The sequence below is a fragment of the Strongylocentrotus purpuratus genome, unplaced genomic scaffold, assembly GCF_000002235.5.
Source record: "Strongylocentrotus purpuratus isolate Spur 01 unplaced genomic scaffold, Spur_5.0 spur5_scaffold_19, whole genome shotgun sequence".
Classification (NCBI taxonomy): Eukaryota; Metazoa; Echinodermata; class Echinoidea; order Camarodonta; family Strongylocentrotidae; genus Strongylocentrotus; species Strongylocentrotus purpuratus.
This window is the reverse complement of record NW_022145604.1, coordinates 9161696-9182778: the sequence shown is the minus strand read 5'-3', so window position 1 is coordinate 9182778 and position 21083 is coordinate 9161696. Positions and strand designations below refer to the sequence as shown.

Genomic DNA, 21083 nt, shown 5'->3' with positions numbered 1-21083 from the left:
CTTTGTTTTGCGTGAACATTTTTGAGTGGTGGGCATCATTGTCTGAATAATATGTATTTTATCGTGTCCGGACACCTACCCCCTGGACATCCACCCCGGATAACCACCCCCAGTCAACTACCTCTAGGGCAACCACCCTAGGACAACTACCCCCAAGGGCAACCACCCTCTAGGACGACTACCCCCCGGGACAACTACCCCCGGACAACTACCCCCAGACATCTACCCCCTAGAACAATCACCCCGTAGGACAACTAACCCCGGACAACTACCCCCGGAAAACTACCCCCATGGACAACTACTCCCCGGACAACTACACCCATTAAAGTACCCCCTTAGATAGTTGTCCGGGGTAGTTATCCTAGAGGATGGTTGTCGTAGGGGGTAGTTGACCGGGGGGGGGGGGTAGTTGACCCAGGGGGTAGTCGTCCTAGAGGGTGGTTGCCCTAGGGGGTAGTTGTTCAAGTGGGTGGTAGTTGACTGGGGTGGTTATCCGGAGGTGGATGTCTAGGGGGTAGGTGTCAAAATGAGTTCCTTTTACAACACTATCTAAACATGGCCGAGCATGTTTACATGTTCGTTATCCTTCAGTATTCTAATTTTCAATGATCATTTTTCTTTCAAAGCTCATGCGATTCTGGAGGCTATTTCTCATGTTCTGGCAAGAATTGCTCCGAATACACAGGCACAGGTATTTATTCAATGTTCTTAATTTGATTTAAAGTGCATTACTTTTTTTTGTCTCAAACAGATTTGATACATGAATTTCTGTTTATATACTTTCAATGTATTATACGAATCTGTGTATATTATGTTAATACAGATTTTAACGAATAATAACAAAAGCAAATATTAAAAATACTCCAATATCTATTAAGCATATGATCAGCCAATTAATTTTTCTATGCGCTCTAAAAGCAAAATGTGAAACGTACTACTTATTTACAAAGTACTGAATCTAACACGCTACAACTATCAATGACACATTGAAAATGGCGTTTCAACTAAAACCCCCAAGTTGTGTATACTTCTTTGATGCACACGGAACCGTTTTTCTCTGTTGTCTTCTGGAAGTTGTGTACATGTACACTTAATCATGTCTGTATGTGTGTATGTTTATATGTTTCATTATTTATGGATTCACGACTGTAGGACGTAGCTGCAAACACCATTGTTTATTACATCTCACATTAAATTGTTCGTTATTTGTCACAGTACCACCTCCAGATAATTGCACCTGTGTGGAAGGCTACGTTGCGTGTGCAGATTGTTCACGTTGTATCCCCGAAGAACAATGGTGCGATAATGAATACAATTGTCCGAGTGGTGACGATGAACAGTCCTGCAGTTGTCAGTACGGGCCGGAGGGGACAATATATCCAGTGAGTTTATTTCATTTAAAACTCGTCAAGATATGACGCTGCAAAATAGCGTCGGTTTGAATTTTTTAATTTTTACGACGACGTAAAGTGAAATTTGCGCCGTATTTCTATATCTAATAACTCGGAGCTCTGTAAAAACGCGCAAGTACTTTGTTGTGCAGACTCACCGAGTTCTGTTTTAAAAGATACATCAAAATTAATGTGAACCGTATTACAATTTACGTCATCGTAATAAAATATGTAATATGCATTATTATTCCTACATAAGATTTGAGAGACATAGTACAAGTGCTTTTGTGTCGAGACACTCTATTATCAAGCATTTACCTAATATAACTGTTTATAAAACACGACCCATATCTCTCGAGAAAGCATGATAATTATAATAAAAATGTTCGGCTTCCCAGGGGTAATGTCTTTACACGAATATTGAGCTTTTTTCAAACTCGTCCAATATGTTGGCATATCTCGTCCAATATTTACTACCATTAACCTCAAGGCCTTTCAATACCCACATCATATATCGCAAATGGATGTCTTTAATAACTTTCTTTATTTAAACCTTCATTATCAACTGAAAGAGTCACCATTTACTCATTAATATTCTGTTATCTTTTCATTTTTTTTTAGGATGGTGATACATGGACCGGTGGCCTATCCTGTGTGAAGTGCTATTGTGAGCGAGGGGATGTTTCTTGTGTAAAAGAATGCAATCTGGAATGCTCCGAGGTAAAAAAAAACAAAATCAAAAACAAAATAAATGAAAGAAAGAAAAAGAAAGAAAAAAAAAAAACAGTGTCAATGTTGAGCTCGAGTCAGGAGGACCCGGGATCAACACGAAGGGAGTTTTTCACGAAACCTTCTTTAAAAATAAACCCAGGTTTCGATCACGCATGTGCTTACATTGTAAAATGAACTGTCTGAAATCAATTTGGGAAATAGGAATGGTTTAGGACATCAGAAATGATGAAAACAAAAATGTTTACTCTGAAAAACAGTATTCTATATAACCACCTCTGTATAAAGACTGCATTTTTTCTTTTCCCAGTTTCTCATTGAAACGCGTGCCATAGGCTAAATAAAGGACCTGGCAATAATTCTGGCGGTCGAGGTACACATATCTATCCGTATTGATTTTCTTTGATATTTTTCGCCAGTAATTATTGATTGATTAATCAATGTTTTTAATGTGTGTACGTTTTTTCCTTATTTTTTCTCACCAGGGTATGGTAATGCTGTATAATGATATAGTAGAGTCGTGTTGCGACTGCGTTCCGGGTAAGCTCATATCAAACCACAATCCTTCACCTTCTGGGGGTGTTTCACAAAGATCCTAAGTTGAACTTATCTCTAAGTTGGACTGAACAATTCTTGATTTTTTTTCCTCAAAGTTATTTTAAAAGGCATAAAATGTTGATTCGAATCATTCATATTTTCTATTATCATGGGTGATTTCATGTTCTTAATGTGGAATTTATGAAAAGTCTAACATACTTGAATTTTCGCTTTTGAATATATTTCATTATAATGCTACAAATGGTTCTCCATAATATTTCAGTCCAACTTAGAGTTAAGTTCGACTTGGAATCTTTGTAAAACATCCCCCTGGTACCTGATTTATATATTTTGTTTCGGGCAGATATAGTATCACGGTTATGGGAAGCGAAAGAGAGAGAGAGAGAGTAAAAATAATTACACATACAAAGCAACTTCCAGATCTTGTAAGAAAAAAGTAAAAATAGATTAAATATGAATACTTTATAAATACTATTATAATACGTTCAAATAATAGTATTGTGTTAAGGGCATAATAGATGCTTAACATTTCGAGTGACTCATCTAATTCGATTCTTTCCCCTTATTTACAGTTAACGCAACAGAGCCAACAGAAAAGCCTTGTCAGGTGAGCTTACCATTTGTTATATATAAAGTTACAGGTAGCGATTGTCAATAAGTGTACATATACTTATATACAGATGTGTCATATATATATATATATATATTTACGATTAAATGCATATATATAAATATATATTAGAAAGCTTAGACAGATACCGAGATGTGATTGGTCCAGAGCTTGTCACGTGGTATCACTTACGAGGATCCAAATACACCAGTTTAGGTAATTTTTGTTTCAATATTTTTTTTTCACAATTTTTTTTTCTTCCACAATTTTTTTTTACAAGGTTTTTTTCTTCATAAATTATCTCAAAATATTATTTTTCAGTCATTTTTTTGTTTGCACTTCTTTTTCTAAAATTTGAATTGCCCCCGAAAAAAAAATTCGGTCACCAAAAAAAATGGACCCACCCCCCCCCCCCCCCCGAAAAAAAAATCAAACCAAGGCTATCTAATATAACAGTTATTGACTGGCAGGGGGTATATTTAACATTCTTTGGACCTGAAGGGAGTTATATTTTCCCTCGTGACCATATTTTTCCTCAGCGCTGCGCGCTTTGGGAAAATATAACTACTTGGGAAATATAACTCCCTTCAGCAGTCCAAAAAATGTTATATGACACCCCTGCCAGTCAATAACTGTATAATATTTATTAAATGCAAATTAAATACATATATATAAATATATACAACACGATCGCATCTATATCCCCAAATAAATTCAAGGCACACAGAGACTAGACCAAAATCAATAGGGACTCATTTTGGGATAATCGGTCTCTAAGCATACACCCAATTCTTCCCTGTATTGTTATGGTATATTTCAAAAGGAAAAAAATAGTCAAGCGTAATGAATAATAAGGCATTAAACAACCAAGCTTTCTTTTCCCGATTATCAAGGAAAATTATGAATTTTGTAACCTTCTAATTTATTAGAGTTCTATCATTTCTTTTTTTACTTTTTTCTCTTAAACTGTTTGAATACTTCGTTAAAGTTCAATTTTGTTTAATACTAAACCATTTACTTTGTTTATATTTAACTGTTTGAATTATGCCATAATATGCATTACAATCGGAGTTGCGTTAATTTTTCATATATTAACTTGATTGTTAGATATATATTGAGCTTCCTATTCCATGAATTTTACTCAGTATCCCTTTTTTCTCTTCAGATCTCTGTTAGACAATATATGGCCTTGATTTTAAGAAATGCCACAGATCATCTAACTAAATTATATTTAAAATAATCTAATCTATAATTCATTTATTTTACGGTAACCCAGTATGACCGGCTTGCGGTTGCCGAAGATTGCTCCACGTGTTACAAGCAAAACGAGGAAGACGACTTTTTCTACAAGATATGTGCTCATAAACCATCTGATTGTGCAGAGGTAAGAAAGGAACTAACCTTTTATTCACCATCCGTGCTGATTGGCACATTGGTTGGTGTGCCATGAGTGCCAATCGGCACAACACAATAGAACAACTGTTAGTCCCGTACATGACACTAACATTACGCACATTTTTGTCGTAAAGAGCTACATCACAAACCACTTTTATCACCAGTATCACGTGTAGATATTGGTATTGATAGTGTAGAAGCCATTGATACAAACTACCTTCTTGAAGACTGCAGGGTGGCACCAGGACCTGTCATGAATGATACATAAAGGGTTACAAAGAATAGACAGCAAATTCTAAAGTATCTTATTCATTCCATTTGATTCATTTGATCCATTTGATTAAAGAGGCAATGAAATTACAATTAATGGCATTAGCAGCAACAAGAACAAAACTAAAATGTGTAAGTGACTCTTATCTTTCAATCTGTTTTAATGTATTTCACTTCATACATGTCTCTCTCCATATCCCAAAGTTACTTGATATGTTTAATATCACCTGCTATTTACAACGAGACATCGATATAGACGGATTCCAATGTTTGCAAACGTTAGTTGTTGCTTTGCCAGACAAGCATCTTGCTAAAAATCCACAGACCAAATTTAAAATTTGCGATTCACATACATTTACTTATCTCATATTTCAAACACTAATAACATTATCATTATTGGTACCCTTTATTTCAAACTTTCTCCCTCCTTACGAATGAATTTAATACATCAGTTGGATTGCCGTTTAAATTTAGAGTCTCGCCTTCTAGAATCAGACCTAATAACCCCCCCCCCCCTCCCCCCAAAGGTCGACTTTTGTTTGCTTTTTTGGTGCCTATAGTCACAAATGTATATTCCTTGTTGAATTACACAGAATGAACGATTAACATATCAGGATGACCATTGCTGTGAATGCCTGCCTGCTAATGGTAAGTTGCATTATATCTTAGACCCCCCTTGTTTTTATTAATGGCAACCCAATGGGCCAGTAGAGGTGTCGTGGTCGAGTGGATACGTCGCCGGACTTTCGATCACAAGGTCCGCGGTTCGAGTCCCGCCGCGGCACTAATGCCTTTGGCAAGACATTGATCTACAGTTGCCACATTCAACCCAGGTGATGTAAATGTATATGGATACACGGCAGGAATTAATTCCCCGAAATGCTGGAGCGCTGTATTAATGGCAGCTAGGCTAAAGCCGGGGTTATAATAAATGCGCCTCGGAATAGAATTTCTAGATATAGACGGCGATATAGAAATGCCTATTATTATTATTATCATTATTAATGCGCCCCGCAAGGCGCAAGATGTCTTGATGCGACCTACCAAAAATACATTCCTGAATATGGTATGATTAAAAGACTTGCTATTCTGACCGCTTGTCTCGCTTGCTCGCACAAGGTAAACCGCAAGTCCTATTACGCTATTAAGTTCAAGTACAATTTGACAAAAGTTCAATAATGACATTCAGGATTACCAAATGTCATGATGATGAATGAAGCGGGAGGGTAGGGGTATTATGTTGTTTTCTTTAATAATCATCATTATCATTTATATATGCTGCCATTGTCTATACTTTGGTTCCTGTAAATTGAATAAATAAGTAAACGAACAAACAATTTGGTACGTATGTGTAATACTCAGTAGCACGCATCGTTATTTTAGGAATATAACTGGCCCGTCTGCCGACATAATCAATGGTCCCTGCCTTCGACATTGCCTCATATGGAATACGGACCAAGAATTCAGTAGCCCCATTTTTCGACTTGAAAAGTATGATGACATATATAGATCGTTCAAAAATCAAGAGATAATTATTAAATCAGTAAAAGTATGGTCTTTTCTTTACTTTTGCAGACGTATGGCGGTATCAATCACTTTTTGTCAGTCGTCGTTTGCTAGTAAAAGCATGCATGGTGAAATATAATATAATTCCTATAATCTAACTTTCTTATACTTTTTTCTCTTTGTTTTGTTAGAGACGAGCACTCATGTTATGACCACAAAAGGTGATGTATTGATATCTTTAATATATACATTTATTATTATTATCTTATGTATATATATTTAATAAACATTCTAAAGTTTCTCATAAAAACTGTTTTAAACGTGTTATTGGGTTCGCAATGATAACTAGTACATGTTTACAAAGTGAATAACGAATGTGTAAACATTACGTTGGCTTAGTTCGGCTACATATAAAATCATGTTGTAGTGCGGATCGGAGGAGCATTTCAACCGTATCGTTTATCAAGAATAATGGATATCATATGAGCTAGAGTTGGCGAGGACAAATTGCAATGGCAAATATGCCTATCGAACGTGGTATTGATTATAATCATAATAATATACTAAACGGTTTTAATGCATTTTTTATGGGAATATCTTGCGTAACCTTATTCTAAGCACAGCTGTCAAGTACATTCGATCAAAGGATACAATATATTTTCTCACCCTCATGTACCCCGAAACTACAGTAAGGGCCAGAAAGACTTGACATAAACAACCAAGCTATGAACTGGACTATAACATTTGTGATAGAGTTTCCAGTGAATTATTCCCGATTTCGCCTCCACTATGTTTTTCACTGATGATCGTTCTCATTCTGCAAGTTTCTATCTAAATACGCTCTCCTTTTAGTGTACCTATCACCTGAACAAACAGGAAAACTACTTGTGTACGGCTAGAGTGTATACAAAACAACCTCAAAACGCTTTGCCTGGCCTTCTACGGGATAAAAGTTCAGGAATATGAAGACAAAAATATTAATAATATTCAATGCCGCGGCTAGCGACTACGCGTGCGTGTAATATAATCTACTTAACAAGTCGTTTTTAGGTTTACTGAGAATGTATACAAAACTGCATCATTCCTTGTAAAGTAATATTGAAGCTCGTATTTTTAAGACAGAAAAGCGTCATTTAACCCCTTATACCGAAAACCAAACACGTGCTGTTGATCATTGGTACGCTTTAACTAACCTAATCTGTGAATGTGCACCAACGATCCATACATTTTGCTCTGGTTCTTTGCGGTTTTATCGCTATATTTAGTGTGATATAGTAAAAATATTATATTTAAACATTATTTATGTAAAAATATATTGCACTGTTTAGATACTCATAACATAATTCGTCTGTTGAGAGCCAAAGTGGCATTATCTCTGTGTTATAGGCATCGTTTAACAATGTTAAATCTGAGATACACGGCTCTACGTGTTATCAGTGTCTTGATATGGTGTAATATTAAAGCCCTACAAAATGATTATGAAGTGGCCCAAAAAATTAGAAATCTTTGAGTGACCGGTTTTACCATACTCATTTCCCCTAATAGGCTGTAGTGTTATAAAAACCGTTCGAAAATTGAAAAATGGAATTTCGATTTCCAATCATAGATATCTTGATAATCAGACAGGGGATCAGATTGTAAAAGTCATGGGATTCCTGACTGACCTAAGGTCTATAATTGCAGCATGAGTTAAATCCAGGATTTTGTTTCAGAATCTGAGGCAATGTTACCGCGTCACTTTAAGGTATCTGAGTTAAACCCCTCCTGTCTCAAAACTGACAAATATTACATTTTGAGGGATCTATTCGATTCGCATGCCTGCACGAGCTGTGAGTGGGTTTTATCTTTTATTTTTCTTGCTTTATTCATATTCCTCAACTGTTAGTGAAAAGATTGATGGGCACCATGTTTTATAGGGGTTGATTCTATACGTTCTAGCGGTACATTTCTTTTTCTCTCTGCAGACGATTGGTACTCTTTTAAAGTTTTAGGTTCATACCATAATTGCGAACTGATATTTTTGGTATGTTGCAGAATGTAAAGATAATTATGTCCACGGATCTCCCAAGTGCTGTTCATACCTAGACGAATGTATAATCAACGAAGCAGTCTCCGGCTCAACTTCCTGCAATGCATGTAAAGATCCTATGGTCTTTGATGGCTCGTCTTGCATCTTGGTAGGCGAATGCCCATGCAAAGATCAAGACAACGTCCTTCGGGATGTGAGTACAACCCTTCGCCTTAAAGCCCATGTACAATTCTTTAAGTAGGATCTCATGTTTATAAGCTCTCTATTTTATCGTGTTCTGTATCTTTCCCCCTTGTCTTTGCACCGCTCTATTTTGATTTTGCGTGTATTTAAGCTTGATAAAGAAAAAATAGAATAAATCAAACTGATATCAACGATTGCAAATTATAAAGATATAAAGGGTATTACAAACGCCAAGTCCAGGGAAGGATACCCTACATGCATATTTTACAAAAAATCAACAAACATAACTTTTCCCCTGAATTTTGGCCTATTTGACTCTTTGAGTGCGTCACGTGCGTCACTCGCCTCAGCGAAAGTACCATTTTCGCGCGTGTGTGCATAATATATTTAATTTCACCTCCCCCCCCCCCCCCAGATACCACTTAACCATCCTCAGCTCCGTGGTCTAGTGGTTGAGGCATTCGTGTGTACGACCTAAGACCCTGGTTTTGTTGCAACATTTCCAAATATTGTCATGTAAGCGGAAGGTGGGTAAGGAGGAGGAAGGAATTTAAAGGTAGTTCTTGCCCATTTGCAAGTTAACTTGAATGAATATAGATCGAAACATAAGGGTAGAAGTTTCATCAAAATCGGCTGAGAATTGTTTTGTAATGTTAAAGTTTCATATCGTTTCATCAAACAGTATTACTCTATGTATCACACAGGCTGTTTGCAAATTAGCGAGCTGATGTCACTTCTCGCATTTTTTAAATTTATCCGTTTAGTACAACAAATTCACAAAAATATATAACTTTCTGCCCTGGGGATGTAAAGAAAGACTTGAGACTCATGGAATATGTGCAAAATCACCTTACTTAAAAGAACATGAAATTTCATAAACAAAGGGATGGGATGACATCATAAACTCGCTCATTTGCACAACCACTACTACTACTCCTTCCATTACTTATCCTAATAATAATAACTATAACGAATGAATGTTTGAATAACGGAATATTTAAAAGGAATTTTTGATAAGAAAACGATTCGTTTTCTTCCTTAACAGCCGTTTGACGAGTGGCAGGATCCATATGATCCGTGCATATTAAATGTTTGCTATGAAGGAAACACAGAAGCCACGAATACAAGTAACACTTGTGAAGTTCTGAGTTGTCTTGAGGTAAGTCTGATACTAATCTACTTCAGTGTCTCATTTTAAAGAAGTTTTATTGTTTTCTTTTTTTAATGCAGAATGCTCTGAATTACAAATTGTATATTGGCAAAAAGTGCACAAAACCGCGGAAAATTTGAGTCCATTTTTGTTGCAGTGCATTGTACCCTTCTTCAATAAGAGCCATTTAATTGAAATTATTCATTGAACTCTCTAAATCAGCGAAACATAATGAAATTTATTATCACTTTTTTTCATGTGTAAATTGACTATTTTTTTTTCTCATCCAAACTGTTTAATGTAATTTTGTGTTAAACTTTGAGGGAGTAGAAAATACAAATAATGGTTGCCAAAGTTGAGGAGGAAAAGCTAATTTAATTAGAAAACTCCGAACTGCTGAAATAATACTCATGATTCAGTTAAACCCGATGTTGGGTTAATAGAGGAAAACCTCAGACGAACGTTCTTTGTTCAACCTGGTTCGGAAGAAAAATCAAATTGTTTTATCACTGGATAAATGGACTTATGTACAACTGATGTAACCTTGTTTGAGTTTGCCCGATATGTTACAACATGTATTTGTTCGAATTCATTTTGTTGCTTTTGTTTATGAATGGTTAACTAAAATCTTCCATTTATATCTTTATTTCTAATGACATATGCCGTATTCTTGAAATATTTTCGTGCTGTACAACTGAAGGGCGTCGTACATCATACTGCTATTTTAATGTATATCTTTCGAAAATCCATCAAAAACTTTTCTTGCAGTCACAACAAGAAACGCCGGATGGAGAGTGTTGTGCCATTTGTGGAGGTAAATATGATATGATGGAAATATAGAGCAATACATACAAACTGAATTTAAATGTCATATATACACTGTCGCTCATATAGTTGGAGTATTTTTTGTTTACCCCAATTTATGGAATTATTTTGACAATGATTTATTCCTCATTGATCTAGAAAATAGAATACATTCTCAGATTTTACTGAATATTATTTTGCCAGCGTTTGTTTTGCGTGACTGCTAAAGCATGTGTATGCTACTATGCTTATAACTAGGGGGCTTACGACCTTAAGTCATAAATGGCAGTAAAGAGGATTAATGCCTTACAAAAGGGCACTAATATGGCACATCGCCACGGTTTTAATCCTGGGGCCTGACAGTTACGAGGCCATTGCTTTGCCACTGAACCATGACTGTACGCAGCGGGGTCTAGGGTAGGGGGCAGTTCCCACAAATTGTTTTAAAAAAAGAAAGAAAATGCAATAAATTTGCAATAATTCATTAAATTTTACCCTGGTCCCCAACATTGAAAATCCTCTTTACGACCATGCATTATGGCTCAAGGCATGGGCACACAGAAGTAACAAATAAAGGAAGTAAATACCATACGACAGCCCTATATAGATATTTGTGTTCACAACGTACATCTTTCAGCATGTCAATCTATATATATAGAGTAGAGCTCTCAGAGATTTCTGGTGCGTGCTTAATAGGCTATCCCAATGTTCCGTAAACGGCAACCTCAGCCGAAAATCGATGGCCATCAATCTGTTTGACATATCTATTGTTTCATATTTAATTGATAGATAAAAAGTTGTCTTCTCGGACAAAACACACACACACACACACGCACACGCACACCATTTTACATTTTTCTTTTTTTTTCTTCTGGGTCAGGTGGTGATCCATGAGATAGATATAGCTCCTCACTTGAATATAAACAAATAGGGAAATTAAAACTTTGAGCTTTCAATTGCTATTGAAAAAGCTGTGTAATTTCAATCTTTTGATTTTATAATCCGATAAGACTACAAAACGCAGTCACATTTAACAACATGAAAAGAAAACACTGAATTTGATGACAAAAAACCTCAAGTTTTCTTAATTGACTTTATATGGGTTCAACGTGCCCTTAATATGCAGAGTTCAAACAAAAGCGTGAGCGAAAAATTGGTGCCGACTTGCATTAACATTCATTACTGCGATATTCAATTTTAATATTCACATTTTTATTATAGAATGTCTTTGCAGTAATATGAGTGACAAAATATAACATAGGTAAAACCTAAACCCTTTGCATGATCGAATGTCAAATTAAAACCACGCTCTTTTCTTTCTCATTCACCACTAGAAACAACTGACCGAGGTGACACGGGTAAGTTTTAGTATTTTTTAATCTTTGAAACTATTTGTTTCGGCTTGCTATACATTCAAAGGAGTATGAAACAAAATGAGCCGGAAAATAGTTTTAGCTGTCTTTTTCAAGATTTATTGTTAGAAGTTATGTTCTCCTCTAGAATTGATACAGAACGCTCAGTACATTTTTTTTCATCAATTACTCCAAGGAAAATGCTAATGATATCGTAGGAATTGAATTGATTTTTTTTTCTGGATTGGACGACGATCCCATCAGGAAATTACGTCACAATATGAACGACTTTGGTGCATCAACAGGGACGAAAGTTTGGGACAAACAATCAAATGGTTGTACTACAAATTGTCATACATGGAACTTCAGGATCTTACGCCGTCACAAAACCTAGAGGGATCAATTGCCATATTCACAATCCTTGCTCAAACATGTCAAGCGCGTGTTTCAATTTGCAATTGATTTGTTGTATTCCTATTCCTTTGGTATCATAGATACGACAACTGCACGCACAAGGCGTCCACCCGTGCCTACCACCGCGTCTACGACAACGGTCGCAACATCACCCACGGAGACTACCTCCATATCTACAACGCCTGGTAAGATTCGAGATGTTGGTGTTAACAATATCTTTTAACATTTTACATGATTTATTGGTTCAAAGTGTTTCAATCGCCTGGATTTTGTTTGGAGCAAACGTGTGTTAAATCAACCTAGGGGCTTAGGTCAAATTACACATATAATGTTCAATATACGACTATCAAATTTGTTTTGAGGTTTAGTTGATATTTATGTGATTGGTAGGCCCTAGCTTGAAGACGAATAAAAAGAGGCATGTAAAACTTCGAGCTCACAAATGCTATTTAAGGAGAAGTGTATTTTCTATCTTTTGAATTCCTCGCCTGATAAGGCTACAAATAAAATCACATCCAAAGAAGGAAAATAAAGAATTTTGATGTATCTCCCTTTTCAAGTTTCCTTTGTTTGACCTTATACGAAGTTTCAATCGGCGAAAATGACAGCAATTTTATTACTTCCCCAAATCAGAGTGTAGAGAACAATTGGGGTTTAAAACGCACGACAAAGAACAGGTTAATCCCAACAAGATAGAAACATGTATGACGCCTTTTGAGAAAGCCTTCCTCTAACTTAGTATTTGCCAACGAAAATCCCGGTTTAATTTTACAGGGTGCTATGATGAGTTGAAGAGCTATGTTCCCAACAACGTCACCACTTACACTACAAGCGTCACCTCAGAGATAGCGGATTTGACGGAAATCCAAATTACTTTTGCATCAGACATCGAGACGTTTCTCAGAGTTAGAATGACAACAGACGGTCAGAGTTACACAGATGTAACAACGAGGACGAGTCTTCCTACCGGAACATTCAATGACACTATTACTGGCGAAGAAGTAATCAATATTTACATTACCTTAGATTGTTCTGAATCTTAAACGTCCTCTTTTTCCTCCTTAATTTCGTTAGTCAAGAAGAATTTTCCATTTGAAAGTGATCACTTCCTCATAAAGATCAAAGGACTTGTCTGACCACTCATTACCTTAATACCCTATAATACTAGAATCAAATGTCTTTTCTGTTTGCTTTTAAGAGAAAGCTGTGTACCATCTAAGAAATAGATAATCAGAAGTTATTGTGATATTCATTTTCTTATGAGCAACTAATCATGAATCCTAACGCTTTGTGTGTTTGTTTCCTTGATCTTTCTTTGTTCAACCAGATGACGGGAGCGCAATTGGACTTATTTACAAATGAGGTTCTGAAAATCGCCTTTAATCCTGCTCTTGAATCCGTCCGAGGTATAGAGGTGATTTTCGCGGAAACTGTAGATGTCGCATCCTTGACACTGCATGGATGCAACCCAGGTAATTACAAATGATAGGATATTGATAGTTGGTCTGTACGATAACATAATTTGCCACTGTTCTTGCTATTATACAGTTGACTTAAGTGATGATGGTATTTTTTGCACTCAATACTGTAAACGTAGGGATCATATTAAGCGAATTTGGAAGACTACTACTACTAGCAAAAACATAACATTCTAGACATTTCCATGATTTAAAAAAAAGAATATTGTTCTTGTGTTGTTGTTTTTTTTCGTATCGTACCAGTCCGAAGACTTTCTTAAGGCACAATTCCTCAAAGAATTCAGATAGACCCCTGAAATGCCTTTGAAAACATCTAACGTGATGTACAAATCTATGAAGAAGAAAACATGGTTATTCTCGTATCAATATATTTTCTTTGTTTCTTGTTTACCGCTTAGGTACCGTCTCAACAACTACCACATCAGCCCCAGAGACTACCTCCGTGTCTACAACGCCTGGTAGGGTTCGGGATGTTGGTTAAAAAACAAGAAGAAAATCTTTCATTGTTTGTAATGATTTGATTACCAATCACCTGGAAAAATAATTAGCAAGAATGTGTTAAATCAACATTAGTGACTTAGGTCAGATAACACTTATGATGTGTCATATTCGACCATAACAAATAAAGAAAGTTAATAGGTCATGTTAATGTTCCATAAATGGTAAGCGCCTTCGGATTTCGAGGGCCATCATTCTGGTTGATTATTCTAATGTTTAAATGATTATTAGAAAGGTAGAAATTTGTATCCCGGACAAAATATACATGCACCGTTTGACCTGAAAAACAAATTTCCCTGCAAGTTTAATTGAAATTCATGAGATCGGTAGGACCTAGCTTGAATATGAATAAAAAGCGGGATTTAAACCTTTTAGCTCACAATTGCTATTTAAGGAAAAGTAGAAATTCTACTTTTTGATTTTCTTGCATGATAAGGCTACAAATAAAGTCACATCCAAATGAGGAAAACAAAGAATTTCGATGTATCCCCCACATCAAGTTTTCTTTGTTTGACGTTATACGACGTTTCAATCGGTGAAAATGACAGCAACTTTTTACCTCCCCGAATCAGAGTGTAGAGAACAATTGGGGTTTAAAACGCATAATAAAGAACAGGTCAATCCCAACAAGATAGAAACATGTATGACGCCTTTTTTTGAGGACTCCTTCCTCTTACTTTGTATTTGCCAATGGAAATCCCGGTTTAACTTTACAGGGTGCTATGATGAGTTGCAGAGCTATGTTCCCAACAACGTCACCACTTACACTACAAGCGTCACCTCAGAGATAGCGGATTTGACGGGAATCCAAATTACTTTTGCATCAGACATCGAGACGTTTCTCAGAGTTAGAATGACAACAGACGGTCAGAGTTACACAGATGTAACAACGAGGACGAGTCTTCCTACCGGAACATTCAATGACACTATTACTGGCGAAGAAGTAATCAATATTTACATTACCTTAGATTGTTCTGAATCTTAAACGTCCTCTTTTTCCTCCTTAATTTCGTAAATCAAGAAGAATTTTCCATTTGAAAGTGATCACTTCCTCATAAAGATCAAAGGACTTGTCTGACCACTCACTATACCCTATAATACTTTTCTCTTTAAACGTGCTCGAGGAAAGGGAAATCGTTTTCTACATCACACGTTGTATTTGAGACCAACTACACAATTCCTTAAAGGTAAAGACCAGTTATGGTCATGCGATTGCATTGTGAAAGAAGTGTTGTGGAATCGATCAGAAAAGGTTGATCATCTAGCATCTCGCATCTGCAAGGTTCTGGAATCATCAAAATGATAAGAAATTTGGCCCATTCTTCGTAAAGTTACAAGCACTATACACAGAAAGATGTATATGGGACTACCCTATATCTCTCACAGACCGTGAGAGAAACAAATTTACCAAATATATGAATTAGTAGGCGGTTTCCCGGCACATTTTTTATCATCATGTATTAGTCAAAACATATTCTTTCACATGATTGGTAATGAGAGCTTCCATTTCATTTTTTGAAATTGGGGCGTTTCCAATACTGGTCTTTACCTTTAATGTTATTGTTCATCAATACAGACTAACAAATGATCAAGTATGCAGTCTCCTAATGGAAAATAAGTCCCTTTGAGCTTGAAAACAGTATGAGTAGAATCAAATGTCTTTTCTGTTTGCTTTTAAGAGAAAGTTGTGTACCATCTAAGAAATAGATAATCAGAAGTTATTGTGATATTCATTTTCTTATGAGCAACTTATCATGAATCCTAACGCTTTGTGTGTTTGTTTCCTTGATCTTTCTTTGTTCAACCAGATGACGGGAGCGCAATTGGACTTATTTACAAATGAGGTTCTGAAAATCGCCTTTAATCCTGCTCTTGAATCCGTCCGAGGTATAGAGGTGATTTTCGCGGAAACTGTAGATGTCGCATCCTTGACACTGCATGGATGCAACCCAGGTAATGAAAAATGATAGGATATTGATAGTTGGTCTGTACGATAACATAATTTGCCACTGTTCTTGCTATTATACAGTTGACTTAAGTGATAATGGTATATTTTGCACTCAATACTGTAAACGTAGGGATCATATTAAGCGAATTTGGAAGACTACTACTACTAGCAAAAACATAACATTCTAGACATTTCCATGATTTAAAAAAAGAATATTGTTCTTGTGTTGTTGTTTTTTTTCGTATCGTACCAGTCCGAAGACTTTCTTAAGGCACAATTCCTCAAAGAATTCAGATAGACCCCTGAAATGCCTTTGAAAACATCTAACGTGATGTACAAATCTATGAAGAAGAAAACATGGTTATTCTCGTATCAATATATTTTCTTTGTTTCGTGTTTACCGCTTAGGTACCGTCTCAACAACTACCACATCAGCCCCAGAGACTACCTCCGTGTCTACAACGCCTGGTAGGGTTCGGGATGTTGGTTAAAAAACAAGAAGAAAATCTTTCATTGTTTGTAATGATTTGATTACCAATCACCTGGAAAAATAATTAGCAAGAATGTGTTAAATCAACATTAGTGACTTAGGTCAGATAACACTTTAATGATGTGTCATATTCGACCATAACAAATAAAGAAAGTTAATAGGTCATGTTAATGTTCCATAAATGGTAACCGCCTTCGGATTTCGAGGGCCATCATTCTGGTTGATTATTCTAATGTTTAAATGATTATTAGAAAGGTAGAAATTTGTATCCCGGACAAAATATACATGCACCGTTTGACCTGAAAAACAAATTTCCCTGCAAGTTTAATTGAAATTCATGAGATCGGTAGGACCTAGCTTGAATATGAATAAAAAGCGGGATTTAAACCTTTTAGCTCACAATTGCTATTTAAGGAAAAGTAGAAATTCTACCTTTCGATTTCCTTGCATGATAAGGCTACAAATAAAGTCACATCCAAATGAGGAAAACAAAGAATTTCGATGTATTCCCCCACATCAAGTTGTCTTTGTTTGACGTTATACGACGTTTCAATCGGTGAAAACGACAGCAACTTTTTAGCTCCCCGAATTAGAGTGTAGAGAACAATTGGGGTTTAAAACGCATAATAAAGAACAGGTTAGTCCCAACAAGATAGAAACATGTATGACGCCTTTTTTGAGGACTCCTTCCTCTAACTTTGTATTTACCGATGAAAATCCCGGTTTAACTTTACAGGGTGCTATGATGAGTTGCAGAGCTATGTTCCCAACAACGTCACCACTTACACTACAAGCGTCACCTCAGAGATAGCGGATTTGACGGGAATCCAAATTACTTTTGCATCAGACATCGAGACGTTTCTCAGAGTTAGAATGACAACAGACGGTCAGAGTTACACAGATGTTACAACGAGGACGAGTCTTCCTATCGGAACATTCATTGACACCAATACTGGCGAAGAAGTAAACAATATTTAAATTACCTTAGATTGTTCTGAATCTTAAACGTCCTCTTTTTCCTCCTTAATTTCGTAAATCAAGAAGAATTTTCCATTTGAAAGTGATCACCTCCTTACAATGATCAATGGATTTGTCTCACCACTCACTGCCTGTACCCTATAATACTTTTCTCTTTAAACGTGCTCGAGGAAAGGGAAATCGTTTTCTACCTCACACGTTGTATTTGAGACCAACTACACAATTCCTTAAAGGTAAAGACCAGTTATGGTCATGCGATTGCATTGTGAAAGAAATGTTGTGGAATCGATCAGAAAAGGTTGATCATCTAGCATCTCGCATCTGCAAGGTTCTGGAATCATCAAAATGATAAGAAATTTGGCCCATTCTTCGTAAAGTTACAAGCACTATACACAGAAAGATGTATATGGGACTACCCTATATCTCTCACAGACCATGAGAGAAACAAATTTACCAAATATATGAATTAGTAGGCGGTTTCCCGGCACATTTTGTATCATCATGTATTAGTCAAAACATATTCTTTCACATGATTGGTAATGAGAGCTTCCATTTCATTTTTTGAAATTGGGGCGTTTCCAATACTGGTCTTTACCTTTAATGTTATTGTTCATCAATACAGACTAACAAATGATCAAGTATGCAGTCTCCTAATGGAAAATAAGTCCCTTTGAGCTTGAAAACAGTATGAGTAGAATCAAATGTCTTTTCTGTTTGCTTTTAAGAGAAAGTTGTGTACCATCTAAGAAATAGATAATCAGAAGTTATTGTGATATTCATTTTCTTATGAGCAACTTATCATGAATCCTAACGCTTTGTGTGTTTGTTTCCTTGATCTTTCTTTGTTCAACCAGATGACGGGAGCGCAATTGGACTTATTTACAAATGAGGTTCTGAAAATCGCCTTTAATCCTGCTCTTGAATCCGTCCGAGGTATAGAGGTGATTTTCGCGGAAACTGTAGATGTCGCATCCTTGACACTGCATGGATGCAACCCAGGTAATGAAAAATGATAGGATATTGATAGTTGGTCTGTACGATAACATAATTTGCCACTGTTCTTGCTATTATACAGTTGACTTAAGTGATAATGGTATATTTTGCACTCAATACTGTAAACGTAGGGATCATATTAAGCGAATTTGGAAGACTACTACTACCAGCAAAAACATAACATTCTAGACATTTCCATGATTTAAAAAAAGAATATTGTTCTTGTGTTGTTGTTTTTTTTTCGTATCGTACCAGTCCGAAGACTTTCTTAAGGCACAATTCCTCAAACAATTCAGATAGACCCCTGAAATGCCTTTGAAAACATCTAACGTGATGTACAAATCTATGAAGAAGAAAACATGGTTATTCTCGTATCAATATATTTTCTTTGTTTCGTGTTTACCGCTTAGGTACCGTCTCAACAACTACCACATCAGCCCCAGAGACTACCTCCGTGTCTACAACGCCTGGTAGGGTTCGGGATGTTGGTTAAAAAACAAGAAGAAAATCTTTCATCGTTTGTAATGATTTGATTACCAATCACCTGGAAAAATAATTAGCAAGAATGTGTTAAATCAACATTAGGGACTTAGGTCAGATAACACTTATGATGGGTCATATTTGACCATAACAAATAAAGGAAGTAAATAGGTCATATTAATGTTTCATAAATGGTAACCGCCTTCGGATTTTGAGGGCCATCATTCTGGATGATAATTCTAGTGTTCAAATGATTATTAGAAAGGTAGAAATTTGTATCCCGGACAAAATATACATGCACCGTTTGACCTGAAAAACAAATTCCCCTGCAAGTTTAATTGAAATTCATGAGATCGGTAGGACCTAGCTTGAATATGAATAAAAAGCGGGATTTAAACCTTTTAGCTCACAATTGCTATTTAAGGAAAAGTAGAATTTCTATCTTTTGATTTCCTTGCATGATAAGGCTACAAATAAAGTCACATCCAAATGAGGAAAACAAAGAATTTCGATGTATCCCCCCACATCAAGTTTTCTTTGTTTGACGTTATACGACGTTTCAATCGCTGAAAACGACAGCAACTTTTTACCTCCCCGAATCAGAGTGCAGAGAACAATTGGGGTTTAAAACGCATAAAAAAGAACAGGTCAATCCCAACAAGATAGAAACATGTATGACGCCTTTTTGAGGACTCCTTCCCCTAACTTTGTATTTGCCAATGAAAATCCCGGTTTAACTTTACAGGGTGCTATGATGAGTTGCAGAGCTATGTTCCCAACAACGTCACCACTTACACTACAAGCGTCACCTCAGAGATAGCGGATTTGACGGGAATCCAAATTACTTTTGCATCAGACATCGAGACGTTTCTCAGAGTTAGAATGACAACAGACGGTCAGAGTTACACAGATGTTACAACGAGGACGAGTCTTCCTACCGGAACATTCATTGACACCAATACTGGAGAAGAAGTAAACAATTTTTTACATAACCTTAGATTGTTCTGAATCTTAAACGTCCTCTTTTTCCTCCTTAATTTCGTTAGTCAAGAAGAATTTTCCATTTGAAAGTGATCACTTCCTCATAAAGATCAAAGGACTTGTCTGACCACTCACTACCTTAATACCCTATAATACTTTTCTCTTTAAACGTGCTCGAGGAAAGGGAAATCGTTTTCTACATCACACGTTGTATTTGCAGACCAACTACACAATTCCTTAATGTTATTGTTCATCAATACAGACTAACAAATGATCAAGTATGCAGTCTCCTAATGGAAAATAAGTCCCTTTGAGCTTGAAAACAGTATGAGTAGAATCAAATGTCTTTTCTGTTTGCTTTTAAGAGAAAGCTGTGTACCATCTAAGAAATAGATAATCAGAAGTTATTGTGATATTCATTTTCTTATGAGCAACTTATCATGAATCCTAACGCTTTGTGTGTTTGTTTCCTTGATATTTCTTTGTTCAACCAGATGACGGGAGCGCAATTGGACTTATTTACAAATGAGGTTCTGAAAATCGCCTTTAATCCTGCTCTTGAATCCGTCCGAGGTATAGAGGTGATTTTCGCGGAAACTGTAGATGTCGCGTCCTTGACACTGCATGGATGCAACCCAGGTAATTACAAATGATAGGATATTGATAGTTGGTATGTACGATAACATAATTTGCCACTGTTCTTGCTATTATACAGTTGACTTAAAGTGATGATGGTATATTTTGCACTCAATACTGTCAACATAGGGATCATATTCAGCGAATTTGGAAGACTACTACTACTAGCAAAAACATAACATTCTAGACATTTCCATGATTTAAAAAAAG

The 21083-nt window shown here is 36.2% G+C and overlaps 1 protein-coding gene across 1 annotated transcript; it reads left to right on the top strand.

Moving 5' to 3' along the window:
- The first annotated feature begins 1830 nt into the window (after positions 1 to 1830).
- LOC105437914 (galactose-specific cell agglutination protein gsf2-like) lies at positions 1831 to 20890 on the top strand. The gene is made up of 22 exons (XM_030990897.1): positions 1831 to 2111; positions 2606 to 2660; positions 3251 to 3285; positions 4565 to 4672; positions 5547 to 5601; positions 6651 to 6680; positions 8494 to 8681; positions 9717 to 9830; positions 10590 to 10635; positions 11960 to 11983; positions 12472 to 12576; positions 13166 to 13392; positions 13719 to 13863; positions 14268 to 14327; positions 15084 to 15310; positions 16176 to 16320; positions 16724 to 16783; positions 17542 to 17768; positions 18638 to 18782; positions 19187 to 19246; positions 20002 to 20228; positions 20732 to 20890. The coding sequence occupies exons 2-22, from the start codon at positions 2609 to 2611 to the stop codon at positions 20888 to 20890; spliced, it is 2439 nt and encodes an 812-aa protein (XP_030846757.1). The 5' UTR covers positions 1831 to 2111; positions 2606 to 2608.
- The last annotated feature ends 193 nt before the right edge of the window (positions 20891 to 21083 follow it).

Bases quoted from the DNA above. Each gene is read 5' to 3' on its own strand.
- LOC105437914 (XM_030990897.1), top strand. From the start codon at position 2,609: ATGGTAATGCTGTATAATGATATAGTAGAGTCGTGTTGCGACTGCGTT. The intron at 12,577-13,165 runs GTAAGATTCGAG...TTAATTTTACAG, and splicing joins CTCCATATCTACAACGCCTG to GGTGCTATGATGAGTTGAAG. The intron at 19,247-20,001 runs GTAGGGTTCGGG...TTAACTTTACAG, and splicing joins CTCCGTGTCTACAACGCCTG to GGTGCTATGATGAGTTGCAG.